The sequence below is a fragment of the Hemitrygon akajei genome, chromosome 24 (assembly GCF_048418815.1).
Source record: "Hemitrygon akajei chromosome 24, sHemAka1.3, whole genome shotgun sequence".
Lineage (NCBI taxonomy): Eukaryota > Metazoa > Chordata > Chondrichthyes > Myliobatiformes > Dasyatidae > Hemitrygon > Hemitrygon akajei.
This window is the reverse complement of record NC_133147.1, coordinates 31,483,080-31,509,789: the sequence shown is the minus strand read 5'-3', so window position 1 is coordinate 31,509,789 and position 26,710 is coordinate 31,483,080. Positions and strand designations below refer to the sequence as shown.

Genomic DNA, 26,710 nt, shown 5'->3' with positions numbered 1-26,710 from the left:
TCACTCTGTGTCTGACCCCGGGAGTGTGTGATGGGACGGTGTGGAGGAAGCTTCACTCTGTGTCTGACCCCGGGAGTATGTGATGGGACGGGGTGGAGGGAGTTTCACTCAGTGTCTGACTCCAGGAGTGTGTGATGGGACAGTGTGGAGGGAGCTTCACTCTGTGTCTGACCCCGGGAGTATGTGATGGGACGGGGTGGAGGGAGTTTCACTCAGTGTCTGACTCCAGGAGTGTGTGATGGAACGGTTTGGAGGGAGATTCACTCTGTGTCTGACCCCGGGAGTGTGTGATGGGACGGGGTGGAGGGAGTTTCACTCAGTGTCTGACTCCAGGAGTGTGTGATGGAACGGTTTGGAGGAAGTTTCACTCTGTGTCTGACCCCGGGATTGTGTGATGGGATGGTGTGGAGGGAGCTTCACTCTGTGTCTGAACCCGGGAGTGTGTGATGGGACGGTGTGGAGGGAGATTCACTCTGTGTCTGACCCCGGGAGTGTGTGATGGGACGGTGTGGAGGGAGATTCACTCTGTGTCTGACCCCGGGAGTGTGTGATGAGACGGTGTGGAGGGAGATTCACTCTGTGTCTGACCCCGGGAGTGTGTGATGGGACGGTGTGGAGGGAGTTTCACTCTGTGTCTGACCCCGGGAGTGTGTGATGAGACGGTGTGGAGGGAGATTCACTCTGTGTCTGACCCCGGGAGTGTGTGATGGAACTGTGTGGAGGGTGCTTCACTCTGTGTCTGACCCCGGGAGTGTGTGATGGAATGGTGTGGAGGAAGTTTCACTCTGTGTCTGACCCCGGGAGTGTGTGATGGGACGGTGTGGAGGAAGCTTCACTCTGTGTCTGACCCCGGGAGTATGTGATGGGACGGGGTGGAGGGAGTTTCACTCAGTGTCTGACTCCAGGAGTGTGTGATGGGACAGTGTGGAGGGAGCTTCACTCTGTGTCTGACCCCGGGAGTATGTGATGGGACGGGGTGGAGGGAGTTTCACTCAGTGTCTGACTCCAGGAGTGTGTGATGGAACGGTTTGGAGGAAGTTTCACTCTGTGTCTGACCCCGGGAGTGTGTGATGGGATGGTGTGGAGGGAGCTTCACTCTGTGTCTGAACCCGGGAGTGTGTGATGGGACGGTGTGGAGGGAGATTCACTCTGTGTCTGACCCCGGGAGTGTGTGATGGGACGGGGTGGAGGGAGTTTCACTCCGTGTCTGACTCCAGGAGTGTGTGATGGAACGGTTTGGAGGAAGTTTCACTCTGTGTCTGACCCCGGGAGTGTGTGATGGGATGGTGTGGAGTGAGCTTCACTCTGTGTCTGAACCCGGGAGTGTGTGATGGGACGGTGTGGAGGGAGATTCACTCTGTGTCTGACCCCGGGAGTGTGTGATGGGACGGGGTGGAGGGAGTTTCACTCAGTGTCTGACTCCAGGAGTGTGTGATGGAATGGTGTGGAGGAAGTTTCACTCTGTGTCTGACCCCGGGAGTGTGTAATGGGATGGTGTGGAGGGAGCTTCACTCTGTGTCTGAACCCGGGAGTGTGTGATGGGACGGTGTGGAGGGAGATTCACTCTGTGTCTGACCCCGGGAGTGTGTGATGGGACGGTGTGGAGGAAGATTCACTCTGTGTCTGACCCCGGGAGTGTGTGATGGGACGGTGTGGAGGGAGATTCACTCTGTGTCTGACCCCGGGAGTGTGTGATGGGACGGTGTGGAGGGAGTTTCACTCTGTGTCTGACCCCGGGAGTGTGTGATGGGACGGTGTGGAGGGAGATTCACTCTGTGTCTGACCCCGGGAGTGTGTGATGGGACGGTGTGGAGGAAGATTCACTCTGTGTCTGACCCCGGGAGTGTGTGATGGGACGGTGTGGAGGGAGATTCACTCTGTGTCTGACCCCGGGAGTGTGTGATGGGACGGTGTGGAGGGAGTTTCACTCTGTGTCTGACCCCGGGAGTGTGTGATGGGACGGTGTGGAGCGTGCTTCACTCTGTGTCTGACCCCGTGAGTGTGTGATGGATGGTTTGGAGAGAGCTGCACTCTGAGCCTTATATAAGTCAGTGAGTCACAGTCATAGAAAACCATAGCATAGAAATAAACCCTTCAGCCCATCTAGACCATGCTGAACCAGTTGAACAGTCTAGTCCTATCTACTGTATCTAGTCCTCTGTACCCCTTCCAACCATGTACCTATCCAAACTTCTCTTAAGCATTACATTTAAGCCTACTTGCATTTACCCCCTATCTTTACACCTCATAATTTTGTATACTTCTATCAAATCTCCCTTCAATCTTCTATGTTCTAGGGAATAACGTTCTAACATTTTCAATCTTTCCTTATAACTCAGGCCGTCCAGTCACACAACGTCCTTTGAAATTGTCTCTGTACTCTTTCAATTTTGGTTGCTAAGGTTGTCATAGCCGGGGTGACGTGCGGATAAGCTCCCACTACCTATAAAATGCCCAAATGGCGCGCGCCTCTAACAGCCTCTGACAACCAAGTCCAACTCTTGGCCTTCACGTGTGGCTTAGCTACTAGACTCAGCGGAACTGTTTCTACTGACAAGAGGAGGGGCAAAGGCGGACCACTGTCGCCTCAAAACCAGTTGCTTCAGGCAGGTTGGACTTGTCAGCCTTGGATAGCTGCCCGCCTAGGAGAAGGAAAACTCTGATTTTAAACCTCCGCTGCCTTGCGGCCATACCCACCCACGGGAAAGGCTTCGGGCCTAAACCCCGAGGAAGAAATCCTGAGCAGGGGTCCCTAAGGCAGTTTGATGTTATTTACAACTTCACTCTGGCAACCTCTGCGACGACACTGGTGCCAAGCTGTATCCCTTGGACTACATCAGTGGCGTGGAGAGGGGGAACCCGCTGCGTGGGCAACAGCCGGTTCTTCAAATCTCCCCACACAGGCTTGCACCCTGGAGAGGACACAGTCCACCAGAGGCGCAAACCCATAATCCCCTGGGAACGACGGTGGCCTACTACTTTCAATCTTACTTGCATCTTTCCTGTTGGCAGGTGACCAAAAAGCACACAATACTCCTAATCAGGCCTCTTCAATATAACATCATGACTCCTGTACTCAGTACTTTGATTTCTGAAAATCAATAAGCTTTTTTTTAATGTGAAGCCACTGTCAATGAATTATGGGTCTGTATTCTCAGATCCCTCTGCTCTGCCACACTCCTCAGTGCCCGACCGCTCACTGTGTAAGACCGACCCTGGCTGGTCCCCTCACACCTAAATGCTTTGAATTCCATCTCCCAATTTTTAGCCCATTTTCTCTGCAGCTTCGGTAGTCTTACTGGCTGTTCACTACACTCCAGTCTTGCTGTCATCCACAAACTTGCCACATTATCATCCAGATCACTGATATAGATGACAAACAACAACACACTCAGTATTGATCCCTGCGGCACTCCATTAGTCACAGGGCCTCAGTCAGAGACGCAACCCTCTACTAACACTCTCTGGCGTCTCCCACTAAGACAATCTCTTATCCAATTTACTACCTTCGTGAATGAGCCTTCTTGACCAACCTCCCATGTGTGTAAATATACAAATATTTGTATTTGTAAATACAAATACAAATAAATCCATTTATGATCTCCCCCATCTCTTCTGGCTCCACACATAGATAACCATTCTGATAATCCAGAGGACTAGTTCTGTCCTCTGCAATCCTTTTGCTCTTAACACACCCGTAGAAGCTCTTAGGATCCTCCTTGTCTGTTAAAGCAACCTCGAGCCTTCTTTTAGCCCTCCTGATTTCTTTAAGTGCGCTCTTGCATGGCCCTCCAAGTAACTCATTTGTTCCTGCCTGCCTATACCTGCTATGTACCCCCTTTTTATCTTAGTCAGGGCCTCCAATGTCTCTCAAAACCCTAAACCTGTTACTCTGACAGGCAGTTATAAGCTTTGTACACTCAAAATTTCACTTTTGAAGGCATTTCAACTTCCCAAGTACACTACTGCCAGAAAACAGTATCCCAATCCATACTTTCAGATCCCATCAGAATTGGTCTTCCTCCAATTTAGAACCGGAGAACTGGAGCACAGATACATGGGATTCGGACAGGCTTGGAGAATGGGCAATAGTTGGAAGACAGTATAGGGAAGTGTACGGTCATGCACCTGGGCAGAAGGTATAAAGGCAGACACTATTTCCTAAATGGAGACAGTTCAGAAATTCGAAGGGTGCACTAGGGAGCCCTAGTGCAGGATTATATGAAGTTTGACTTACAGTTTGAGATAGTAGTAAGGAAGAGGACAAGAATATAAAAGCAAGGTTGTGATGTTGATGCTATATAAGGCATTGATAAGACCACATTGTGAGCAGCTTTGGGCCTCTTTGCTGACATTGGAGCAGGTCCAGAGGAGGTTAACAAGAATTAAAGGGTTAACGCATGAGGAGCGTATGATGGCTTTGCACCTCTACTCACTGGAGTTTAAAAGAATGAAGGAGGGCTGTCATTGGAACCTATACAAGATTGAAAGGCCTAGACAGAGTGGATGTGGAGAAGATGTTTTCTATAGTGAGGGAGTCTAGGAGCAGAGGGCACAGCCTCAACATTGAAGGACATCCCTTTAGAACAGAGATGAAAAAGAATTCCTGGTAGCCCTTCTCAAATAAAGGCATATTAGCCAGTGTCCAGTCCTCCAGCACCCCACCCAATCTCTCCCTTTTGCTCTAACATACTTGTAGAATCACTCAGGATGTTCATTAACCTCATCGGGTAAAAGCTACAGGAGCTTCAGGACTCACACTACCAGGTTCAGGAACAGTTATTACCCCTCAACCGTCAGGCTCTTGAACCCAAGTGGAAAACTTCACTCAACTTCACTCGCCCCAGAACTGAAACGTTCCCACAACCTATAGACTCAATGACTCTTCACCTCATGTTCTTGATATTTATTGATTATTTATTTATTATTATTTATCTCTTTTTGCATTTGCACAGTTTGTTTTCTTTTGCAAACTGATTGAAGGCCCAAGTTGGTGTGGCCTTTCACTGCTTCCATTATATTTATTGATCCATTATAGATCTATTGAGTATGCCCACAAGAAAATGAATCTCAGGATTGTATATATGTACTTTGATAATAAACTTACGTTAAACTTTTTGAAATTTGAGCTTTGTTTTCTCTGGAGCATCTGAGACTGGGCGAACACCAAGCAGAAGGCGGTAAGATAATGTGAGATATAGAGAGGACAGCCAGTATTATTTTCTCAGAGTGGAAATCTCTATTACCAGAGGGCATTCACTTAAGGCAAAAGGGGGGTAATTTGAAAGAAGAGGCAACACGCACAAAATGCTGGAGGAACTCGGCAGGTCAGACAGTGTCTATGGAAGTCACAGTTTCGGACCGAGGCCCTTCATCAGGACTGGAAAGGAGAGTAGAAGATGCCAGAATAAAAAGGTGGAGTAAGGGAAGGAGGACTAATTAGAAGGTGATAGGTGAAGCCAGATGGAGAGGAAAGTAAAGGGCTGGAGAGGAAGTGACCCGATAGGAGAGGAGAGTGGACCAGAGGAGAAAGGGAAGGAGGAAGAGCCATGATAGCGGGTGAAGAACCAGAATGGGGAATAGAAGAGGGAGGGGGAAGGAATATTTTTTACTGGAAGGAGAAATTAATACTCATGCCATCAGGCTACCCATACAGAGCCTGAGGTGTTCCTCCTCCACTCTGAGGGGCGCAAGAGGAGGCCGTGGAACAACATGTCGGAATGGGAACGGGAACAGGAATTAAAATGTCTGGCCACTGGGAAGTTCCACTTTAGGCGGGTACAGCAGAAGGTGAGGAAGGCAGACGCAGGGTTAGCATTGATCTCGAGAGGACTAGAATATAAAAGCAAGGATGTGATGTTGAGATTTTACAAGGCACTGGTGAGGCCTCACTTGGAGTATTGTGAGCTGTTTTGGGCCCCTTATCTAAGGGAGGATGTGCGGACATTGGAGAAGGTTCAAAGGAGGTTCACGAAAATGATTCCAGGATTGAAAGGATTGCAGTATGACAAGCGTTTGATGGCCCTGGGCCTGTATTCACTGCAATTCAGAAGAATGAGGGGAGGCCTCATTGAAACCTATCGAATGTTGGAAGGCCTCAATAGAGCGGATGTGGAGAGCATGTTTCCCATGGTGGGGGAGTCTAAGAATAGAGGGGCGTCCTTTTAGAATGGAGATGTGGAGGTGTTTACTTAGCCAGAGGGTGGTGAGTCTGTGGAATTCGTTACTACAGGTGGATGTGGAAGGCAAGTGATTGGGTATATTTAAGGCAGAGGTTGATAGATTCTTGTTTAGTCAGGGCATGAAGGGGTACAGGCAGGAGACTGGGGCTGAGAGGGAAAATGGATCAGCCATGATGAAATGGCAAAGCAGACTCGATGGGCCAAATGGCCTAATTCAGCTCCTATATCTAATAGTCCCGTGGTCATAAAGGCCCATTCCTCTGCATAATCTTCTGTCTTTTTATCTTTAAAAGCAGTCTCATGTCCTCTTTGTGCTCTGAACCTGTCAGAAATATCTCCGGTGCTCCTGGACAGTCCCTGATCCCATCTGTCTTTTCCCCCAAACAGAGCCTCAATATCCCCCCTCCATCAATGTTCCCCACTCCTAACAGCCCTGCTCTGCAGCTCAAACCGGAACATGCTGTTCCCCAACTCTCCCCCGTCTCACTGTTAACGGCCTTCCACTCACTAAACTGATGGCGTTGTGAACCAGCCCTGCCTTGTTCTCTCGCTATGTTAAATGTCACCTGTAACAAGCTCCCCTGCTTCCAGACTGCCTGCACTGCAGGGGCTGGGCTCCAGCGAGACCCGCCCGCCATCTGGAACGGAGACGCATTGCTGGGTCCAGCCCAATCTTGATACACCGCTCAACCTCCACAACAAATAGACTCTTGACCAGCAGATAAGGTTCAGGACAGCAACAATCGATCTGTACCAGTCACAGCAAATTCTGTACAGACTCTCTAACCTCCTATGTCCCTCCCCGTCTCTGTAACCCCCTCTGTCCCACACAGCTCTTCCCATCTCAGTAACACCTTCGGCCACTACAACCCTCCCCGTCTCTGTAACCCCCTCTGTCTCGTACACCCCCTCCTAGTTTCTGACCCCCTCTGACCTGTATACCCCTCCCCCTCTGTAACACCCTCTGTCCCGTACACCCCTCCTTGTTTCTGTGAAACCCTCTGACCATTACACCCCTCCCCATATCTGTAACCCCCTCTGACCCATACATTCCTTCCCATCTCTGTTACTCCTCTGGCCACTACAACCCTCCCCATCTCTGTTACCCCCTCGGCCTGTACACCTCTCTCCGTCTGTAACCCCCTCGGCCTGTACACCTCTCCCTGTCTCTGTAACCCCCTCGGTCTGTACACCTCTCCATCTGTAACCCCCTCGGTCTGTACACCTCTCCCCGTCTCTGTAACCCCCTCGGCCTGTACACCTCTCCATCTTCAACACCCTCGGCCTGTACACCTCTCCCTGTCTCTGTAACCCCCTCGGTCTGTACACCTCTCCCCATCTCTGTAACCCCCTCGGTCTGTACACCTCTCCCTGTCTCTGTAACCCCCTCGGCCTGTACACCTCTCCCCATCTCTGTAACCCCCTCGGTCTGTACACCTCTCCCTGTCTCTGTAACCCCCTCGGTCTGTGCACCTCTCCCTGTCTCTGTAACCCCCCTCGGCCTGTACACCTCTCCCCATCTCTGTAACCCCCTCGGCCTGTACACCTCTCCCTGTCTCTGTAACCCCCTCGGCCTGTACACCTCTCCCTTTCTCTGTAACCCCCTCGGCCTGTACACCTCTCCGTCTCTAACCCCCTCGGTCTGTACACCTCTCCCTGTCTCTGTAACCCCCTCGGTCTGTGCACCTCTCCCTGTCTCTGTAACCCCCTCGGCCTGTACACCTCTCCGTCTCTAACCCCCTCGGCCTGTACACCTCTCCCTTTCTCTGTAACTCCCTCGGTCTGTGCACCTCTCCCTGTCTCTGTAACCCCCTCGGCCTGTACACCTCTCCGTCTGTAACCCCCTTGGCCTGTACACCTCTCCCTGTCTCTGTAACCCCCTCGGCCTGTACACCTCTCCGTCTGTAACCCCCTCGGCCTGTACACCTCTCCCTGTCTCTATAACCCCCTCGGCCTGTACACCTCTCCGTCTGTAACCCCCTCGGCCTGTACACCTCTCCCTGTCTCTGTAACCCCCTCGGTCTGTGCACCTCTCCCCGTCTCTGTAACCCCCTCGGCCTGTACACCTCTCTCCGTCTGTAACCCCCTCGGCCTGTACACCTCTCTCCGTCTGTAACCCCCTCGGCCTGTACACCTCTCCATCTGTAACCCCCTCGGCCTGTACACCTCTCCCTGTCTCTGTAACCCCCTCGGTCTGTGCACCTCTCCCTGTCTCTGTAACCCCCTCGGTCTGTGCACCTCTCCCCGTCTCTGTAACCCCCTCGGCCTGTACACCTCTCCGTCTGTAACCCCCCTCGGCCTGTACACCTCCCCCTGTCTCTGTAACCCCCTCGGCCTGTACACCTCTCCGTCTGTAACCCCCTCGGCCTGTACACCTCTCCCTGTCTCTGTAACCCCCTCGGTCTGTGCACCTCTCCCTGTCTCTGTAACCCCCTCGGTCTGTACACCTCTCCCTGTCTCTGTAACCCCCTCGGTCTGTGCACCTCTCCCTGTCTCTGTAACCCCCTCGGCCTGTACACCTCTCCACGTCTCTGTAACCCCCTTGGTCTGTGCACCTCTCCCTGTCTCTGTAACCCCATCGGCCTGTACACCTCTCCCCGTCTCTGTAACCCCCTCGGTCTGTGCACCTCTCCCTGTCTCTGTAACCCCCTCGGTCTGTACACCTCTCCGTCTGTAACCCCCTCGGTCTGTGCACCTCTCCCTGTCTCTGTAACCCCCTCGGTCTGTGCACCTCTCCCTGTCTCTGAAACCCCCTCGGCCTGTACACCTCTCCCCGTCTCTGTAACCCCCTTGGTCTGTGCACCTCTCCCTGTCTCTGTAACCCCCTCGGCCTGTACACCTCTCCCTGTCTCTGTAACCGCCTCGGTCTGTGCACCTCTCCCTGTCTCTGTAACCCCCTCGGCCTGTACACCTCTCCCTGTCTCTGTAACCCCCTCGGTCTGTGCACCTCTCCCTGTCTCTGTAACCCCCTCGGTCTGTACACCTCTCCCTGTCTCTGTAACCCCCTCGGTCTGTGCACCTCTCCCTCTCTCTGTAACCCCCTCGGTCTGTACACCTCTCCCTGTCTCTGTAACCCCCTCGGTCTGTGCACCTCTCCCTGTCTCTGTAACCCCCTCGGCCTGTACACCTCTCCCTGTCTCTGTAACCCCCCTCGGCCTGTACACCTCTCCGTCTGTAACCCCCCTCGGCCTGTGCACCTCTCCCTGTCTCTGTAACCCCCCTCGGCCTGTACACCTCTCCGTCTGTAACCCCCCTCGGCCTGTACACCTCTCCCTGTCTCTGTAACTCCCTCGGTCTGTGCACCTCTCCCTGTCTCTGTAACCCCCTCGGCCTGTACACCTCTCCCCGTCTCTGTAACCCCCTCGGTCTGTGCACCTCTCCCTGTCTCTGTAACCCCCTCGGTCTGTACACCTCTCCCTGTCTCTGTAACCCCCTCGGCCTGTACACCTCTCCGTCTGTAACCCCCTCGGTCTGTGCACCTCTCCCTGTCTCTGTAACCCCCTCGGTCTGTGCACCTCTCCCTGTCTCTGTAACCCCCTCGGCCTGTACACCTCTCCCCGTCTCTGTAACCCCCTTGGTCTGTGCACCTCTCCCTGTCTCTGTAACCCCCTCGGCCTGTACACCTCTCCCTGTCTCTGTAACCGCCTCGGTCTGTGCACCTCTCCCTGTCTCTGTAACCCCCTCGGCCTGTACACCTCTCCCTGTCTCTGTAACCCCCTCGGTCTGTGCACCTCTCCCTGTCTCTGTAACCCCCTCGGTCTGTACACCTCTCCCTGTCTCTGTAACCCCCTCGGTCTGTGCACCTCTCCCTCTCTCTGTAACCCCCTCGGTCTGTGCACCTCTCCCTGTCTCTGTAACCCCCTCGGTCTGTGCACCTCTCCCTGTCTCTGTAACCCCCCTCGGCCTGTACACCTCTCCGTCTGTAACCCCCCTCGGCCTGTACACCTCTCCCTGTCTCTGTAACCCCCTCGGTCTGTGCACCTCTCCCTGTCTCTGTAACCCCCTCGGTCTGTACACCTCTCCCCGTCTCTGTAACCCCCTCGGCCTGTACACCTCTCCCCGTCTCTGTAACCCCCTCGGCCTGTACACCTCTCCCTGTCTCTGTAACCCCCTCGGTCTGTGCACCTCTCCCTGTCTCTGTAACCCCCTCGGCCTGTACACCTCTCCCCGTCTCTGTAACCCCCTCGGTCTGTGCACCTCTCCCTGTCTCTGTAACCCCCTCGGCCTGTACACCTCTCTCCGTCTCTGTAACCCCCTTGGTCTGTGCACCTCTCCCTGTCTCTGTAACCCCCTCGGCCTGTACACCTCTCCGTCTGTAACCCCCTTGGTCTGTACACCTCCCCCTGTCTCTGTAACCCCCTCGGCCTGTACACCTCTCCCTGTCTCTGTAACCCCCTCGGTCTGTGCACCTCTCCCTGTCTCTGTAACCCCCTCGGCCTGTACACCTCTCCCTGTCTCTGTAACCCCCTCGGTCTGTGCACCTCTCCCTGTCTCTGTAACCCCCTCGGTCTGTACACCTCTCCCTGTCTCTGTAACCCCCTCGGTCTGTGCACCTCTCCCTGTCTCTGTAACCCCCTCGGTCTGTACACCTCTCCCTGTCTCTGTAACCCCCTCGGTCTGTGCACCTCTCCCTGTCTCTGTAACCCCCTCGGTCTGTACACCTCTCCGTCTGTAACCCCCTCGGTCTGTACACCTCTCCCCGTCTCTCTTTGGGATCTCTGCACTCAGCTAAATCCTGTAAGTCTTCTTGATTCCCAGTTGCTCTGTTCCTCCAGCTGACTGGGCTGGTTTCCCTCTCTTTTAGAACACAGAACAGGTCTGCAATAGAGTGGAAACCAAATTCCATATCAAATATTCAACTAAGCCGATCCCTTCAGCCTGCACAATGCCCCCCCCCCCCCGCCCCATTCTGTGCACCTCCGGCCACCTTCAGGGTGCTTTTCAGGCCTCTGCCACTTGCCATGGATCTTGGGGCTTCTGGATTTCTTGTGCACCTGCATTTCCCGGGGCATGCCCTCGTCTCACTGTGACCATCAGGGAGGAGGTACAGAAGCCTGAAGGCACTCAGTCAGCGATTCAGGAGCAGCTGCTTCCCCTCTGCCACCCGATGTCTACATGGACATTGAACCTGTGAACACTACCTCACTGTTTTTAATATACAGTATTTCTGTTTTTGCATATGTTTCAATCTATTCAATATACGTATACAGTAATTAATTTTCTTGTTAATTTATTATTGTTATTTTATTTATTATTTTTTCTATGCTAGATTATGTATTGCATTGAACTGCTGCTGCTGAGTTATCAAATTTCACATCACATGCTGGCGATAATAAACCTGATTCTGATGTTAGAGCCGTGAAGCCCGGGCTTTCTGTTTGGTCTGTTTGTGACCAGCACGAGTTTCCCGGGTTCTTTGATTACTTAAAGGGGACTCACGTCGTGCTCTGTTATTGGAGTCCTACGATGCGTTGTAAAATGATTTGCCTCAGTCGTGCCTCCCATACTCTTTTGGTATCCCTACGTCCAACCGTCATGTCTCTGACTCTTTGTGGGGCGTCGGCCGCCCTCCGCGCCTGGGTGGAGTCAATGCCTGCGACCACCACGACAGGGAGTCTGCTGTTCCGCCACACTGGGGTCCTGTACTGCGAGTGCACACCGAGACTAAGAGCCTCTGAAACGGCTCTATCGTATCTGAGTCCACCACCATCCCAGGCACCCACCATTCACTGCCCTACTCATCTCTTTTGAAGCTTCCCCACCCCCACCTTAAATGCAGACTGGCTGTCTACTCTGTCTATACCTCTCCTGATCTTCTAAACCTCCATCAGGTCTCCCCTCAGTCTCTGCCACTCCAGAGAAAACAACCCAAGTTTGTCCAACCTGGTAAACCTTTTCTTCACCCTCATCAATGCCTCCACGTCCTTCCAGTAACATAGACAACATCCACAGCTCCACGTTCAATCACCTTTCTCACCTTCTCGAAAAACTCAAGCAAGTTAGTGAGACCAGCTGACCCCATACAAAGCTATGCTAGTTCTCCCTCATTCGGCCATGGTTTTCCAAATGCACATACACCTTCGCCCTAACTTCTCCAGTAACTTCCCTGCCTCTGACGTGAGACTCACCAGTCTAGTTTCCAGGATATTCCCTATTTCCCTTCTTGAATCTTGAAACATTAGCTACTCACCGGTCCTCCAGGACTTCACCCATGGAAGGAAAGGACATGAAGATCTTCGTCAAAGTCCCAATAATTGCTATCAGTAACCTCGGGTACATCCCGTCAAGCACACTCCACACAAATCTCCCTATCCTCCACTTCCTGCCTCCTGATAAATATTGATGTAAAGTACTCAGTTAAGTCCTTACACATCCTCTGCCTCCAAGCACATGTTCCCTCCTGGAGTGGTTCCAGCCCCTAGTTATCTTCTTGCTCTAGATAAACAGTATGTATAGAAAGGCTCTCTATCACTTGGTTCTGGGAAAGACCCCCTTCCATTCAAGTATGGCCAGGGAGTCAAACACGGACCTAATGAGTGAAGCTGGACGTTCAACATTAGAGTGTATTGTTGAACATTATTACACATTGTTGACATTAGGGCACATTGTTTGATGCTAGTGCACATTGTTTGATGTTAGAACGCATCGCTCGATGTTAGAGTGCATCGTTTGATGTTAGTGCACATCATTTGATGTTAGAGTGCACCTTTCAATGTTAGAGCGCATCAGTCGATGCTAGAGTGCATCATTTGATGTTAAAGCACATTGTTTGATGTTAGAGCACGGTGTTGGTGTGCATCGCTGGAGGTTAAAGCACATCGGTCAATGTCAGAATCTCTTGATCATTGTTATTGTTCATCTTTTGATGCTACAGAATATCATTCAATGTTAAGAGCACATCGATTGACATTAGTGCGCATCGATCAACATTAGAGCACATGAATCGACATTAGAGCGCGTTATTCAACATTAGAGCACAGCAATCGATGTTAAGGTGCATTTTTCAATCTTAGAGTGGACCAATCGACGTTAGAGTGTGTTGTTCCACACAGAGCTCCACACTGGGGGGGGGGGTCAGTGAGGAGGGAGCTCTGCACTGCGGGAGGGTCAGCGAGGAGGGAGCTCCACACTGTGGGAGGGGCAGTAAGGGGGAAGCTCCCTCAGTTCCATTGGGTCTGCAAGAGGGAGCTGGTCTGGAGTCTGTGTTCCCAGTTTCAGTGAGAGGTGGAGTCTGACAAACAAGGCTCTATCCTGTGGGGGTCTGAGTATAGAATTCAGAAGCCTCCATCACTGCCAGTGCTTTGCAGAGAGAGCAGGAGGTTTATCAGTGACTCTGACCCCGGAGTTAATGATTGACTGAGGGGGGAGGGAGAGGATTTAATGACAGGCACTGGAGCAGCAGAACACACTCAGCCATGGGTCGCTCAATGCTCCTGCTCGTCCTACAGTTGCTCCTGGTCACCGTTCTCGTCTCCTCTCAGATGTACAGGAACTGTAAGTATGGTGCAGGCACCCATCCACTGTCCTCACTCCCTACCCCTCACTCTGTAATGTATGCCTCTCCAGTCTCGTTCCTCCCTCTTTACATCCATCCTGTTCCCACTTTCCCCTCTCCCGACTTACTCACCCTATCTCCCTCACCTACTCTGTCAGTCTCTCTCTCCACCTCCGGTCTTATTCCCACTCTCCTACTCTGTGGAATTACCAGCAGCTTAGATATAGAACACAGAGTCTCTTTCCCGGGTAGATGAGTCTAAATGCAAGGGTTCTAGTCGAGGGACGGGTAGATGATTAATGAAGATGAGTGAGGCAGAGTTTATTACCACAGAGTCTGGTGAAACCTGGAACAAGCTGCCAGGGAACGCGGTGGAAGCAGACACGATATTTCCGTTTAAGAGACATTTCAAAAGGGACAAGAACAGGAGGTAGATGGGGATATAGACCAAGATTTGAGAGGAAAGATCAGTTATATTGGCTGCGGACATGGGCTGGTTCTGTCTTGTGCTGTTCGATCTTCTAAATCTCTGTTTCTCCTCCTCCTCACTCTCCTTGTACCTCCTTCTAAACTTTTTTCACTCGGTCCCACCTTCTACTATCTGCCTCTCCGTTCTTCTCTCTTATCTGGTTCAAATGTGAAACATTGCTAGATTTGCAAGCAGCCAGCTAACCGTTGTGAGTGATCAGCATTCGATGTTCAGACCCGGGGCAATCCGGTCAGAGTGTGGGAAGGTCAGCCTAGTGGTGTTTAGAAAATCCTTGTGGGATAATCCCACATCCAGTTTAGAGTTTGGAAAGAGTTAGCCCAGTGGTGTTTGGAAAATCCTTGTGGGATAATCCCACATCCGGGTTTGGGAAAGACCCAAGGTTTGATTGATTTAAGCGCTGCGCTGTATTGGAAAAGTTGGATATGGGACAAGTCGAGGTGGAAGAACGTATCGAAGCAGCAGGGTCCGGGTCTGAGAGCAAGGTCAGTTTAAGAACCAGGTTAGATTGAAAAGGACAAGGTGCATTAAACTTCAGCTCGTTACTCCACGAGCTTTACTCGTCTCTGCACTGAACTGTGGCTGTGACTTGCAACTATCACAGTGTGAACTCACTTTTGTGAACTTCAGTTCTCAAAGACACTTACTCACTTTATTGCTTGCACGATTTTTTCTTCTTTTTCTTTCTTTGCACATAGTGTGCTTAACCGTCTTTAGTTTTAATGGAATCTGGTGGGCTTCTATGTTTTGTAGCTGCCTGTAAAAAAACATCTTCAGATTGTATAAATTATACATACTTTGATCACTAAAGTTCTTTGACTTTGACTTTGGAATAGTTAGCCCTGTGGTGTTTGGAAAATCATTGTGGGATAATCCCATATCCGGGTCTGGGTTTGGGAAGAGTTAGCCCTGTGGTGTTTGAAAAATCATTGTGGGATAATCCCATATCCGGGTCTGGGTTTGGGAAGAGTTAGCCCTGTGGTGTTTGGAAAATCATTGTGGGATAATCCCACATCCGGGTCTGGGTTTGGGAAGAGTTAGCCCTGTGGTGTTTGGAAAATCATTGTGGGATAATCCCACATCCGGGTCTGGGTTTGGGAAGAGTTAGCCCTGTGGTGTTTGGAAAATCATTGTGGGATAATCCCATATCCGGGTCTGGGTTTGGGAAGAGTTAGCCCTGTGGTGTTTGAAAAATCATTGTGGGATAATCCCATATCTGGGTCTGGGTTTGGGAAGAGTTAGCCCTGTGGTGTTTGGAAAATCATTGTGGGATAATCCCACATCCGGGTCTGGGTTTGGGAATAGTTAGCCCTGTGGTGTTTGAAAAATCATTGTGGGATAATCCCACATCCGGGTCTGGGTTTGGGAAGAGTTAGCCCTGTGGTGTTTGGAAAATCATTGTGGGATAATCCCATATCTGGGTCTGGGTTTGGGAAGAGTTAGCCCAGTGGTGTTTGGAAAATCATTGTGGGATAATCCCATATCCGGGTCTGGGTTTGGGAAGAGTTAGCCCTGTGGTGTTTGAAAAATCATTGTGGGATAATCCCACATCCGGGTCTGGGTTTGGGAAGAGTTAGCCCTGTGGTGTTTGGAAAATCATTGTGGGATAATCCCATATCTGGGTCTGGGTTTGGGAAGAGTTAGCCCTGTGGTGTTTGGAAAATCATTGTGGGATAATCCCACATCCGGGTCTGGGTTTGGGAAGAGTTAGCCCTGTGGTGTTTGGAAAATCATTGTGGGATAATCCCATATCTGGGTCTGGGTTTGGGAAGAGTTAGCCCAGTGGTGTTTGGAAAATCATTGTGGGATAATCCCATATCTGGGTCTGGGTTTGGGAAGAGTTAGCCCAGTGGTGTTTGGAAAATCATTGTGGGATAATCCCATATCTGGGTCTGGGTTTGGGAAGAGTTAGCCCAGTGGTGTTTGGAAAATCATTGTGGGATAATCCCATATCTGGGTCTGGGTTTGGGAAGAGTTAGCCCAGTGGTGTTTGGAAAATCATTGTGGGATAATCCCATATCTGGGTCTGGGTTTGGGAAGAGTTAGCCCAGTGGTGTTTGGAAAATCATTGTGGGATAATCCCACATCCGGGTCTGGGTTTGGGAAGAGTTAGCCCTGTGGTGTTTGGAAAATCATTGTGGGATAATCCCATATCCGGGTCTAGGTTTGGGAAGAGTTAGCCCTGTGGTGTTTGAAAAATCATTGTGGGATAATCCCACATCCGGGTCTGGGTTTGGGAAGAGTTAGCCCTGTGGTGTTTGGAAAATCATTGTGGGATAATCCCATATCCGGGTCTGGGTTTGGGAAGAGTTAGCCCTGTGGTGTTTGAAAAATCATTGTGGGATAATCCCATATCTGGGTCTGGGTTTGGGAAGAGTTAGCCCTGTGGTGTTTGGAAAATCATTGTGGGATAATCCCACATCCGGGTCTGGGTTTGGGAATAGTTAGCCCTGTGGTGTTTGAAAAATCATTGTGGGATAATCCCACATCCGGGTCTGGGTTTGGGAAGAGTTAGCCCTGTGGTGTTTGGAAAATCATTGTGGGATAATCCCATATCTGGGTCTGGGTTTGGGAAGAGTTAGCCCAGTGGTGTTTGGAAAATCATTGTGGGATAATCCCATATCCGGGTCTGGGTTTGGGAAGAGTTAGCCCTGTGGTGTTTGAAAAATCATTGTGGGATAATCCCACATCCGGGTCTGGGTTTGGGAAGAGTTAGCCCTGTGGCGTTTGGTAAATCATTGTGGGATAATCCCATATCTGGGTCTGGGTTTGGGAAGAGTTAGCCCTGTGGTGTTTGGAAAATCATTGTGGGATAATCCCACATCCGGGTCTGGGTTTGGGAAGAGTTAGCCCTGTGGTGTTTGGAAAATCATTGTGGGATAATCCCATATCTGGGTCTGGGTTTGGGAAGAGTTAGCCCAGTGGTGTTTGGAAAATCATTGTGGGATAATCCCATATCTGGGTCTGGGTTTGGGAAGAGTTAGCCCAGTGGTGTTTGGAAAATCATTGTGGGATAATCCCATATCTGGGTCTGGGTTTGGGAAGAGTTAGCCCAGTGGTGTTTGGAAAATCATTGTGGGATAATCCCATATCTGGGTCTGGGTTTGGGAAGAGTTAGCCCAGTGGTGTTTGGAAAATCATTGTGGGATAATCCCATATCTGGGTCTGGGTTTGGGAAGAGTTAGCCCAGTGGTGTTTGGAAAATCATTGTGGGATAATCCCACATCCGGGTCTGGGTTTGGGAAGAGTTAGCCCTGTGGTGTTTGGAAAATCATTGTGGGATAATCCCACATCCGGGTCTGGGTTTGGGAAGAGTTAGCCCTGTGGTGTTTGGAAAATCATTGTGGGATAATCCCATATCCGGGTCTGGGTTTGGGAAGAGTTAGCCCTGTGGTGTTTGAAAAATCATTGTGGGATAATCCCACATCCGGGTCTGGGTTTGGGAAGAGTTAGCCCTGTGGTGTTTGAAAAATCATTGTGGGATAATCCCACATCCGGGTCTGGGTTTGGGAAGAGTTAGCCCTGTGGTGTTTGGAAAATCATTGTGGGATAATCCCACATCCGGGTCTGGGTTTGGGAAGAGTTAGCCCTGTGGTGTTTGGAAAATCATTGTGGGATAATCCCACATCCGGGTCTGGGTTTGGGAAGAGTTAGCCCTGTGGTGTTTGAAAAATCATTGTGGGATAATCCCACATCCGGGTCTGGGTTTGGGAAGAGTTAGCCCTGTGGTGTTTGGAAAATCATTGTGGGATAATCCCATATCCGGGTCTGGGTTTGGGAAGAGTTAGCCCTGTGGTGTTTGGAAAATCATTGTGGGATAATCCCACATCCGGGTCTGGGTTTGGGAATAGTTAGCCCTGTGGTGTTTGAAAAATCATTGTGGGATAATCCCACATCCGGGTCTGGGTTTGGGAAGAGTTAGCCCTGTGGTGTTTGGAAAATCATTGTGGGATAATCCCATATCTGGGTCTGGGTTTGGGAAGAGTTAGCCCAGTGGTGTTTGGAAAATCATTGTGGGATAATCCCATATCCGGGTCTGGGTTTGGGAAGAGTTAGCCCTGTGGTGTTTGAAAAATCATTGTGGGATAATCCCACATCCGGGTCTGGGTTTGGGAAGAGTTAGCCCTGTGGTGTTTGGAAAATCATTGTGGGATAATCCCATATCTGGGTCTGGGTTTGGGAAGAGTTAGCACTGTGGTGTTTGGAAAATCATTGTGGGATAATCCCACATCCGGGTCTGGGTTTGGGAAGAGTTAGCCATGTGGTGTTTGGAAAATCATTGTGGGATAATCCCATATCTGGGTCTGGGTTTGGGAAGAGTTAGCCCAGTGGTGTTTGGAAAATCATTGTGGGATAATCCCATATCTGGGTCTGGGTTTGGGAAGAGTTAGCCCAGTGGTGTTTGGAAAATCATTGTGGGATAATCCCATATCTGGGTCTGGGTTTGGGAAGAGTTAGCCCAGTGGTGTTTGGAAAATCATTGTGGGATAATCCCATATCTGGGTCTGGGTTTGGGAAGAGTTAGCCCAGTGGTGTTTGGAAAATCATTGTGGGATAATCCCATATCTGGGTCTGGGTTTGGGAAGAGTTAGCCCAGTGGTGTTTGGAAAATCATTGTGGGATAATCCCACATCCGGGTCTGGGTTTGGGAAGAGTTAGCCCTGTGGTGTTTGGAAAATCATTGTGGGATAATCCCACATCCGGGTCTGGGTTTGGGAAGAGTTAGCCCTGTGGTGTTTGGAAAATCATTGTGGGATAATCCCATATCCGGGTCTGGGTTTGGGAAGAGTTAGCCCTGTGGTGTTTGAAAAATCATTGTGGGATAATCCCACATCCGGGTCTGGGTTTGGGAAGAGTTAGCCCTGTGGTGTTTGAAAAATCATTGTGGGATAATCCCACATCCGGGTCTGGGTTTGGGAAGAGTTAGCCCTGTGGTGTTTGGAAAATCATTGTGGGATAATCCCACATCCGGGTCTGGGTTTGGGAAGAGTTAGCCCTGTGGTGTTTGGAAAATCATTGTGGGATAATCCCACATCCGGGTCTGGGTTTGGGAAGAGTTAGCCCTGTGGTGTTTGAAAAATCATTGTGGGATAATCCCACATCCGGGTCTGGGTTTGGGAAGAGTTAGCCCTGTGGTGTTTGGAAAATCATTGTGGGATAATCCCATATCCGGGTCTGGGTTTGGGAAGAGTTAGCCCTGTGGTGTTTGGAAAATCATTGTGGGATAATCCCATATCCGGGTCTGGGTTTGGGAAGAGTTAGCCCTGTGGTGTTTGAAAAATCATTGTGGGATAATCCCACATCCGGGTCTGGGTTTGGGAAGAGTTAGCCCTGTGGTGTTTGGAAAATCATTGTGGGATAATCCCATATCCGGGTCTGGGTTTGGGAAGAGTTAGCCCTGTGGTGTTTGAAAAATCATTGTGGGATAATCCCACATCCGGGTCTGGGTTTGGGAAGAGTTAGCCCTGTGGTGTTTGGAAAATCATTGTGGGATAATCCCATATCCGGGTCTGGGTTTGGGAAGAGTTAGCCCTGTGGTGTTTGGAAAATCATTGTGGGATAATCCCATATCCGGGTCTGGGTTTGGGAAGAGTTAGCCCTGTGGTGTTTGGAAAATCATTGTGGGATAATCCCACATCCGGGTCTGGGTTTGGGAAGAGTTAGCCCTGTGGTGTTTGAAAAATCATTGTGGGATAATCCCACATCCGGGTCTGGGTTTGGGAAGAGTTAGCCCTGTGGTGTTTGAAAAATCATTGTGGGATAATCCCACATCCGGGTCTGGGTTTGGGAAGAGTTAGCCCAGTGGTGTTTGAAAAATCATTGTGGGATAATCCCACATCCGGGTCTGGGTTTGGGAATAGTTAGCCCAGTGGTGTTTGAAAAATCATTGTGGGATAATCCCACATCCGGGTCTGGGTTTGGGAATAGTTAGCCCAGTGGTGTTTGGAAAATCATTGTGGGATAATCCCACATCCGGGTCTGGGTTTGGGAATAGTTAGCCCAGTGGTGTTTGAAAAATCATTGTGGGATAATCCCACATCCGGGTCTGGGTTTGGGAAGAGTTAGCCCAGTGGTGTTTGGAAAATCATTGTGGGTAATCCCATATCCGGGTCTGGGTTTGGGAAGAGTTAGCCCAGTGGTGTTTGAAAAATCATTGTGGGATAATCCCACATCCGGGTCTGGGTTTGGGAAGAGTTAGCCCTGTGGTGTTTGGAAAATCATTGTGGGATAATCCCATATCCGGGTCTGGGTTTGGGAAGAGTTAGCCCAGTGGTGTTTGGAAAATCATTGTGGGATAATCCCATATCTGGGTCTGGGTTTGGGAAGAGTTAGCCCTGTGGTACTTGGGATATCTAAGGTAACAATAGATGGTTTTAACAATGCAGCCGTAATGACAGGGAGAAATAGGACAATGTCATCACCTCTGTTCTTTCTCACTCAGGCTGTGACCAATCAAACGAGGGAAGGCCCCATGGACACCAGGGGCATGGTCATGGGGTATGTATCGCACTGAGCTTCTTGCTCTTAACTGCTACCTCTACTCATCTCCATTTTCACCGACGCTTCTAGGAGAGGCTTCTCTGCCTCTCTTAAAACCGTCCAAACACCAGGTCCAGCCCTCAGCAATGTCCCACCCCAGTCTCACCTGCTGGGAACCCACGACCTGGTCTGTGCACCGCTTTACACAGGCACCAGACGATGTAGTTCGGTAAAGACCACACCTTCCCTCGAAGCGGAACAAGAGAATAAATGTGGCGTAATTATTTCTGGAATATTGATTTTATATAGCCACATGTAACTGAGACACAATGAAGAGCCTTTGCTTGTGGGACACCCGGGCCGACCATTCCACACAGTATATATGTGCAGAGTCAAAGGGAAAACATGGTGCACTTACAGAGAAAGTGCAAAGCCAGCAGATTTCTTCACTCAGAGGATGGCGACAGTGTGGAGGGAACTGCCAGCCAAAGTGGTGGACGCAGGTTCTATTTCAACATTTGGATGAAAAGAGGACAGAGGGTTATGGTCTGGGTGTAGGATGATAGGACTAGGCAAAGACTAGAGTGCATCTCTTAGTGTACAAGAGGCCGATAACTGTGGGTAGAAGCTTCCCTCGGAGTCGGTGAACTTTTACCTGCTGCACTGACTGAATGGAATCCAGTTCTGTTCCAACTTTGGTGGGTGAGCTAACTGGACACTATCAGTTGTCCCAGCGTGAGTGGTCGGATATGGGAAGGGAAAATGGAAAAGGCGGAATAAAAATTGGATTTGGTGCAGGACTGGACAAAATGAGAGCTTAATAGTGAGGGTGGTCTCACTGTTCCTGTAATATGTGATTCAAAAACTCCATAATGGCACTGGTTTGCTTGTATTAATCTGGGAGAGTTATACAGTCATGGAACACTGCAGCATAGAAACAGACACATCATTATATCTGCTCTGTGCCAAACTTATTCTGCTTACTCCAACACACATCTCTAGTTTTTCAAAGTTTTAGATGTCATGCTGAATCTTTGCAAACTTCTGAAGAAGTAGAAATGCTTCGGTTCTTTCTTTGTAATTGCACTTAAGTGCTGAAATTTAAGCACTGAGGAATTTAAAGTTGCCGACTCTATCTGCTCTGATACCCTGACTGAGATGTCAGATTTTCAATCTCCCTCCTACATGCTGATTCATCACCATCTTTGATTCAGCCTATGACATGGTTTCATCAGCAAACTTGGCATTGGAGCTGTGCTTAGCAACACAGTCACAAAGTGGGAGGCTAAGCACTCAGCCTTCTGGGTACTCAGGTCCTCAAGAGCCCCCAAAGTCCTTGTAAATTTTCTGCTTATTATTTCAATCTTATTGATACCTCTCCTGTAGGCAGGTGACCAGAACGGCATACAATATTCCAAATTAGGCCTCACTAACATCTAAAACAACTTCGATGTAACTTCCTAGTTCTTGTATTCAGTACTTTGATCTATGAAGTCCAATGTGCCAAAAGTTCCCTCTACAACCCTATCTACCTGTGAGACCACTTTCAACGATCCATATTCCCAGATCCCTCTGTTCTCAGTCCCCTACCACTGACCAGTTAGCTCCTACCTTGGTTTTCCCTCCCAAACTGTAACACATAGAGTCATCCAGTTATAGAAAGGTACAGCACAGAAACAGTCCCTTCAGCCTATCTAGCCCATGCCAAACCATTTAAACTGGCTACTCCCATCCACCTGCACTGGGACCATAGCCCTCTACACCTCTACCATCCATGTATTATCCTTAAGTCTCTTAAACATTGAAATCAAACCTTCATGCACCACATGCTAGCAGCTCTTCCACACGCTCACCACTCTCCGAGTGAAGAAGTTCTCTTCGTGTTCCCCTCAAAACCTTTCACCTTTCACCCTTAACCCATGACCTCAGGTCCATTCAGCCACAGCGGAAAAAGCCTGCTTGCATTTACCCCATTTATACCCCATATAATTTTGTTTACCTCTATCAAATCTCCTCTCAATCTTCAACATCCCGAGGAAAGGAGTCCTAACCTATCCAATCTCTCCTTTTATCTCCAATCTCGGTCCACGAGATCCAGCAACATTCTTGTAAATTTTCTCCGTACTCTTTCAATTTTATTTACATCCTCCCTGTAGGGAGGTGACCAAAACTCCACACAATGCTCCAAATTAGGCCTCACGAATGTCTTATACAATTTCAACATAACATCCCATCTCCTGCACTCAATGTTTTGATTTATGAAGGCCAATGTGCCAAAAGATTTTTTTTTTACCATACTATCTACCTGTGATGCCACTTTCAATGAATTATGGACCTGTATTCCCAGATCCAAAGCTGCCCTACTGTTCACTGTGTAAGACCTACCCTGGTTGGTTTTACCAAAGTGCAACACCTCCCACTTGTCATTCCATCTGCCATTTTCCAGCCCATTTTTCCAGCTGGTCCAGATCCCACTGCAAGCTCTGATAGTCCTCCTCACTGTCCACTACACCCCCAATCTTGGTGTCATCCGCAAATCTGCTGATCCAGTTTGTCACATTGTCATCCAGATTGTTGATACAGATGACAAGCAACAATGGAGCCGGCAATCCCTGCGGCACGCCACCAGTCATTAATAAAAAAGGCAACCATCTACCACCCGTGAGGCCGATACTACATTATCCTGAATGCCAAGCAAATGAACCTTCTTGACCAGCCTCCCATGGAGGGTTTTGTCAAAGGCCTTGCTAAAGACAACATCCACTGCCTTGCCTTCATCCACTTTCTCGGTAACTTCCTTGAAAAACTCTGTAAGATTGGTTAGACATGACCTAGCATGTAGAAAACCACGCTGACTATCTGGAATCAGGCTCAATCTATCCAAATACTTTGATATCCCCCTCCTAGAACCATAGAACCTTAGAACACTACAGCACAGAAAACAGGCCATTTGGCCCTTCTAGACTGTGCCAGAACATTATTCTGCTAGACCCATTGACCTGCACCCAGTCCATAACCCTCCAGACCTCTCCCATCCACGTATCTATCCAATTTATTCCTAAAACTTAAGAGCGAGCCTGCATTTACCACGTCAGATGGCAGCTCGTTCCACACTCCCACCACTCTCTGAGTGAAGAAGTTCCCCCTAATGTTCCTCCTAAACCTTTCACCTTTCACCCTGAAGCCATGTCCTCTCGTAGAAAGGGCCGACTCACATTTACTCTGTCTATACCCCTCATAATTTTGTAAACCCCTAATAAATCTCCCCTCATTCTTCTACACTCCAAGGAATAAAGTCCTGACCTGTTCAATCTTTCCCTGTAACTCAACTCCTGAAGGCAGGCATCATCCTGGTAAATCTTCTCTGCACTCTTTCAATCTTATTGGTATCCTTCCTATAGTTAGGCAAACGAGAACTGCACACATACTCCAAATTTGGCCTCATCAATGTCTTATGCAACCTCACCATAACGTCTCAACTCCTATTCTCAATACTTTGATTTATGAACACCAGGATGCCAAAAACCTTCTTTACAACCCTGTCTACCTGTGACGCCACTTTCAGGGAATTATGTATCTGAACTCCCAGATCCAATATCTTCCAATAACTTGTCCACTACTAATGTCAGGCCACCAGCCTATAATTTTCTGGTTAATTCTTAGAGCCATTCTTAAACAGTGGGCCAACGTTAGCCATCTCCAATCCTCCACAACCTTACCCGTGGCTAAGGACATTTTAAATATCTCTGCTAAAGCTTTTGACGTTTCTGCACTTGCCTACCACAGGGTCCAAGAGAACACCCTGTCAGGCCCTGGCGATTTATCCACCCTAATTTACCTCAAGACAGCAAACACCTCCTCCTCTGTAATCTGTATGGGGTCCACGATTATCACTGATTCTTTGCCTCAGATCTATAGATCCCCGAGTACGAATCCAGAACATCTCCTGAATTTCTTTAGGCTCCACGCATAGATAACCATACTGATCTTCCTTCTGCTCTTAACCGATCTGTAGAAGCCCTTGGAATTCCCCTTCGCCTTGTATCCTCGAGTAAACTTATGCCTTCTTTAGGCCTTCCTGAGTTCCCCAAGTGTTCTCTCACATTTCTTATACTCCTCAAGCACCTCATTTGCCCGAAAGTCATAGAGCACAAGCACAGGACCTTCGGCCCACTACGTCCTGACTGACCATCAAGTACCTATCAATAGCAGGGGTCCCCAAACTGGGGTGTACTGACCCCTTTGTTTAATGGTCTTAGTCCATGGCATAAAGAAAGGTTGGGAACCCCTGATTTAAAGTGACTCCCTTTCCCAACGCCGGCTGCGCGGCTGACTACACAGTATGCTGGTGATTCGCGTGCTCATCCAGATCCATCCCGAATGCTGAGGGAGTCTCTGCCTCCGTCATCCCAACCTGCAGCATGTTCCGGAACGCTATCCAATGGTCCTGATGCAGCTGGGCTCTGCAGACACACAGTAAGCGACACTGTTTCAAGCCGTTCAAATGAACTACCGGCCGACGCGGAACTCCAGGAGTGAGAGCAGCATCTGGAAGCCCAGGTAACGTCGCCATTGTCCCAGGGACCAGGGCTGCAGGTACAACTGGAATACAGGACCGTCAGTCCTGCTCCCCCTCCCCACCATTCTCCCGGCTAGCGTACAGTTTCGGGAAAATAAAACTGAAGACTTCCGGTGCGGACTGCATTCCCGGAGGGATATCCGACACTGCTGTGTACTTCACTTCACAGAGACGTGGCTCACTCCACGGACTCCAGGCACAGCGCCGCAGTCCGAGGGCTTCACCGCATGGGCCGGGCGGTGCCATTTGTTTCATGACTCACTCACCGTGGCACGCTGGCTTGACAGTTCTGTCTCAGTCCTGCTCTCCCAACCTGGAACATCTGGCGGTCAAATGCCATCCCGTTCTATCTTCCGAGGAAGTTCTCCACTGTCAGCCTGGTGTTCGTTCCACACTTGGCCAATGACAGACCGGCTCAGCGGTCACGAGACAGCGCTCCTTTGATGCCTTCCCGATCTTCGCAAGAGACTTCAGCCAGGCCAGCCTGAAGTTTCTGACCAACTGCCACCAACAGATCACCTCTGGGATCAGAGGACCCAGTGCATCAAGAACACGAACGGCAGAAACACACTGATGAGCTGAACGCTTTTTATACACGCTTCAAAAGGGAGAATACCGCGATGCTTGTGCTAATCCCCGAACCATCCGGCAACTCTGTGATCTCTGTCTCTGTCAGAGCATCCTTCAAGAGGGTGAACACTTGCAAGGCGGTTGGCCCTGATGGTGTACCTGGTAGAGCTCCAAAAGCCTGTGTCAACTAACCGGCGGGAATGTTCCAGGACATCTTCAATCTCTCGCTGCTGCTGCTGGATGTTCCCACCTGCTTCAACAGGGCGACAACCATAGCAGTGCCCAAGAAGAGCAGGGTGAGCTGCCTCAGTGAGTATTTCCCGGAAGCACTCACATCTACTGTGATGAAGTGCTTTGAGAAGGTTGGTCGTAGCTAGAATTCACTCCTGCCTGATTAGGGGGCCTGGATCAACTGCAATTTTCCGACAGTCACAACTAGTCTACAGCGGACACAATCTCACCGGCTCTCCACTCGGCAGCAAAACATACGTTGGGCTGTTTTTTATTGATTATAGCTCAGCTTTCAGTACTAATCAACAATCCTCAAAATATGGCCTTCTCTGCCCCCCTCTGCAACCGGGTCCTTGGTTTCCTCATCAAGGGACCACAGTCAACATGGATTGTCGATAATATCTCCTCCACGATGATGACCTAGACTGGCACAACTCAAGGATGGTTGCATAGCCCGTCGACCTTCTCCCTCTGCGCCCATGACTCTGTGGCAAGGCAGAGCTCAAATGCCACGTATAAGCTTGCCAATGGCACAACTGCTGTTGGCAGGATCTCAGAAAGCAACGGAGAGACGGGAGTTCAGCTGGTCGAAAGCGTTGCAACACCAACCTCACACTCAACATCAATCTCAGAAGATCTAATTTGGGCCCAATGCCTCCAGTAGCTTCAAAATGGTGGCATCAAGA

General features: G+C 49.8%; 1 protein-coding gene across 1 annotated transcript in view; it reads left to right on the top strand.

The window, feature by feature from the left end:
* Positions 1-13,527: 13,527 nt before the first annotated feature.
* The window catches only part of LOC140716000 (uncharacterized), a 56,901-nt gene continuing 43,718 nt past the window's right edge, over positions 13,528-26,710 (top strand). Inside the window, exons 1-2 of the mRNA XM_073028632.1 lie at positions 13,528-13,676; positions 20,607-20,662. Coding sequence (XP_072884733.1) covers positions 13,598-13,676; positions 20,607-20,662 — 135 coding nt within the window. The 5' untranslated portion in view covers positions 13,528-13,597. The remainder of the gene's footprint in view (positions 13,677-20,606; positions 20,663-26,710) is intronic.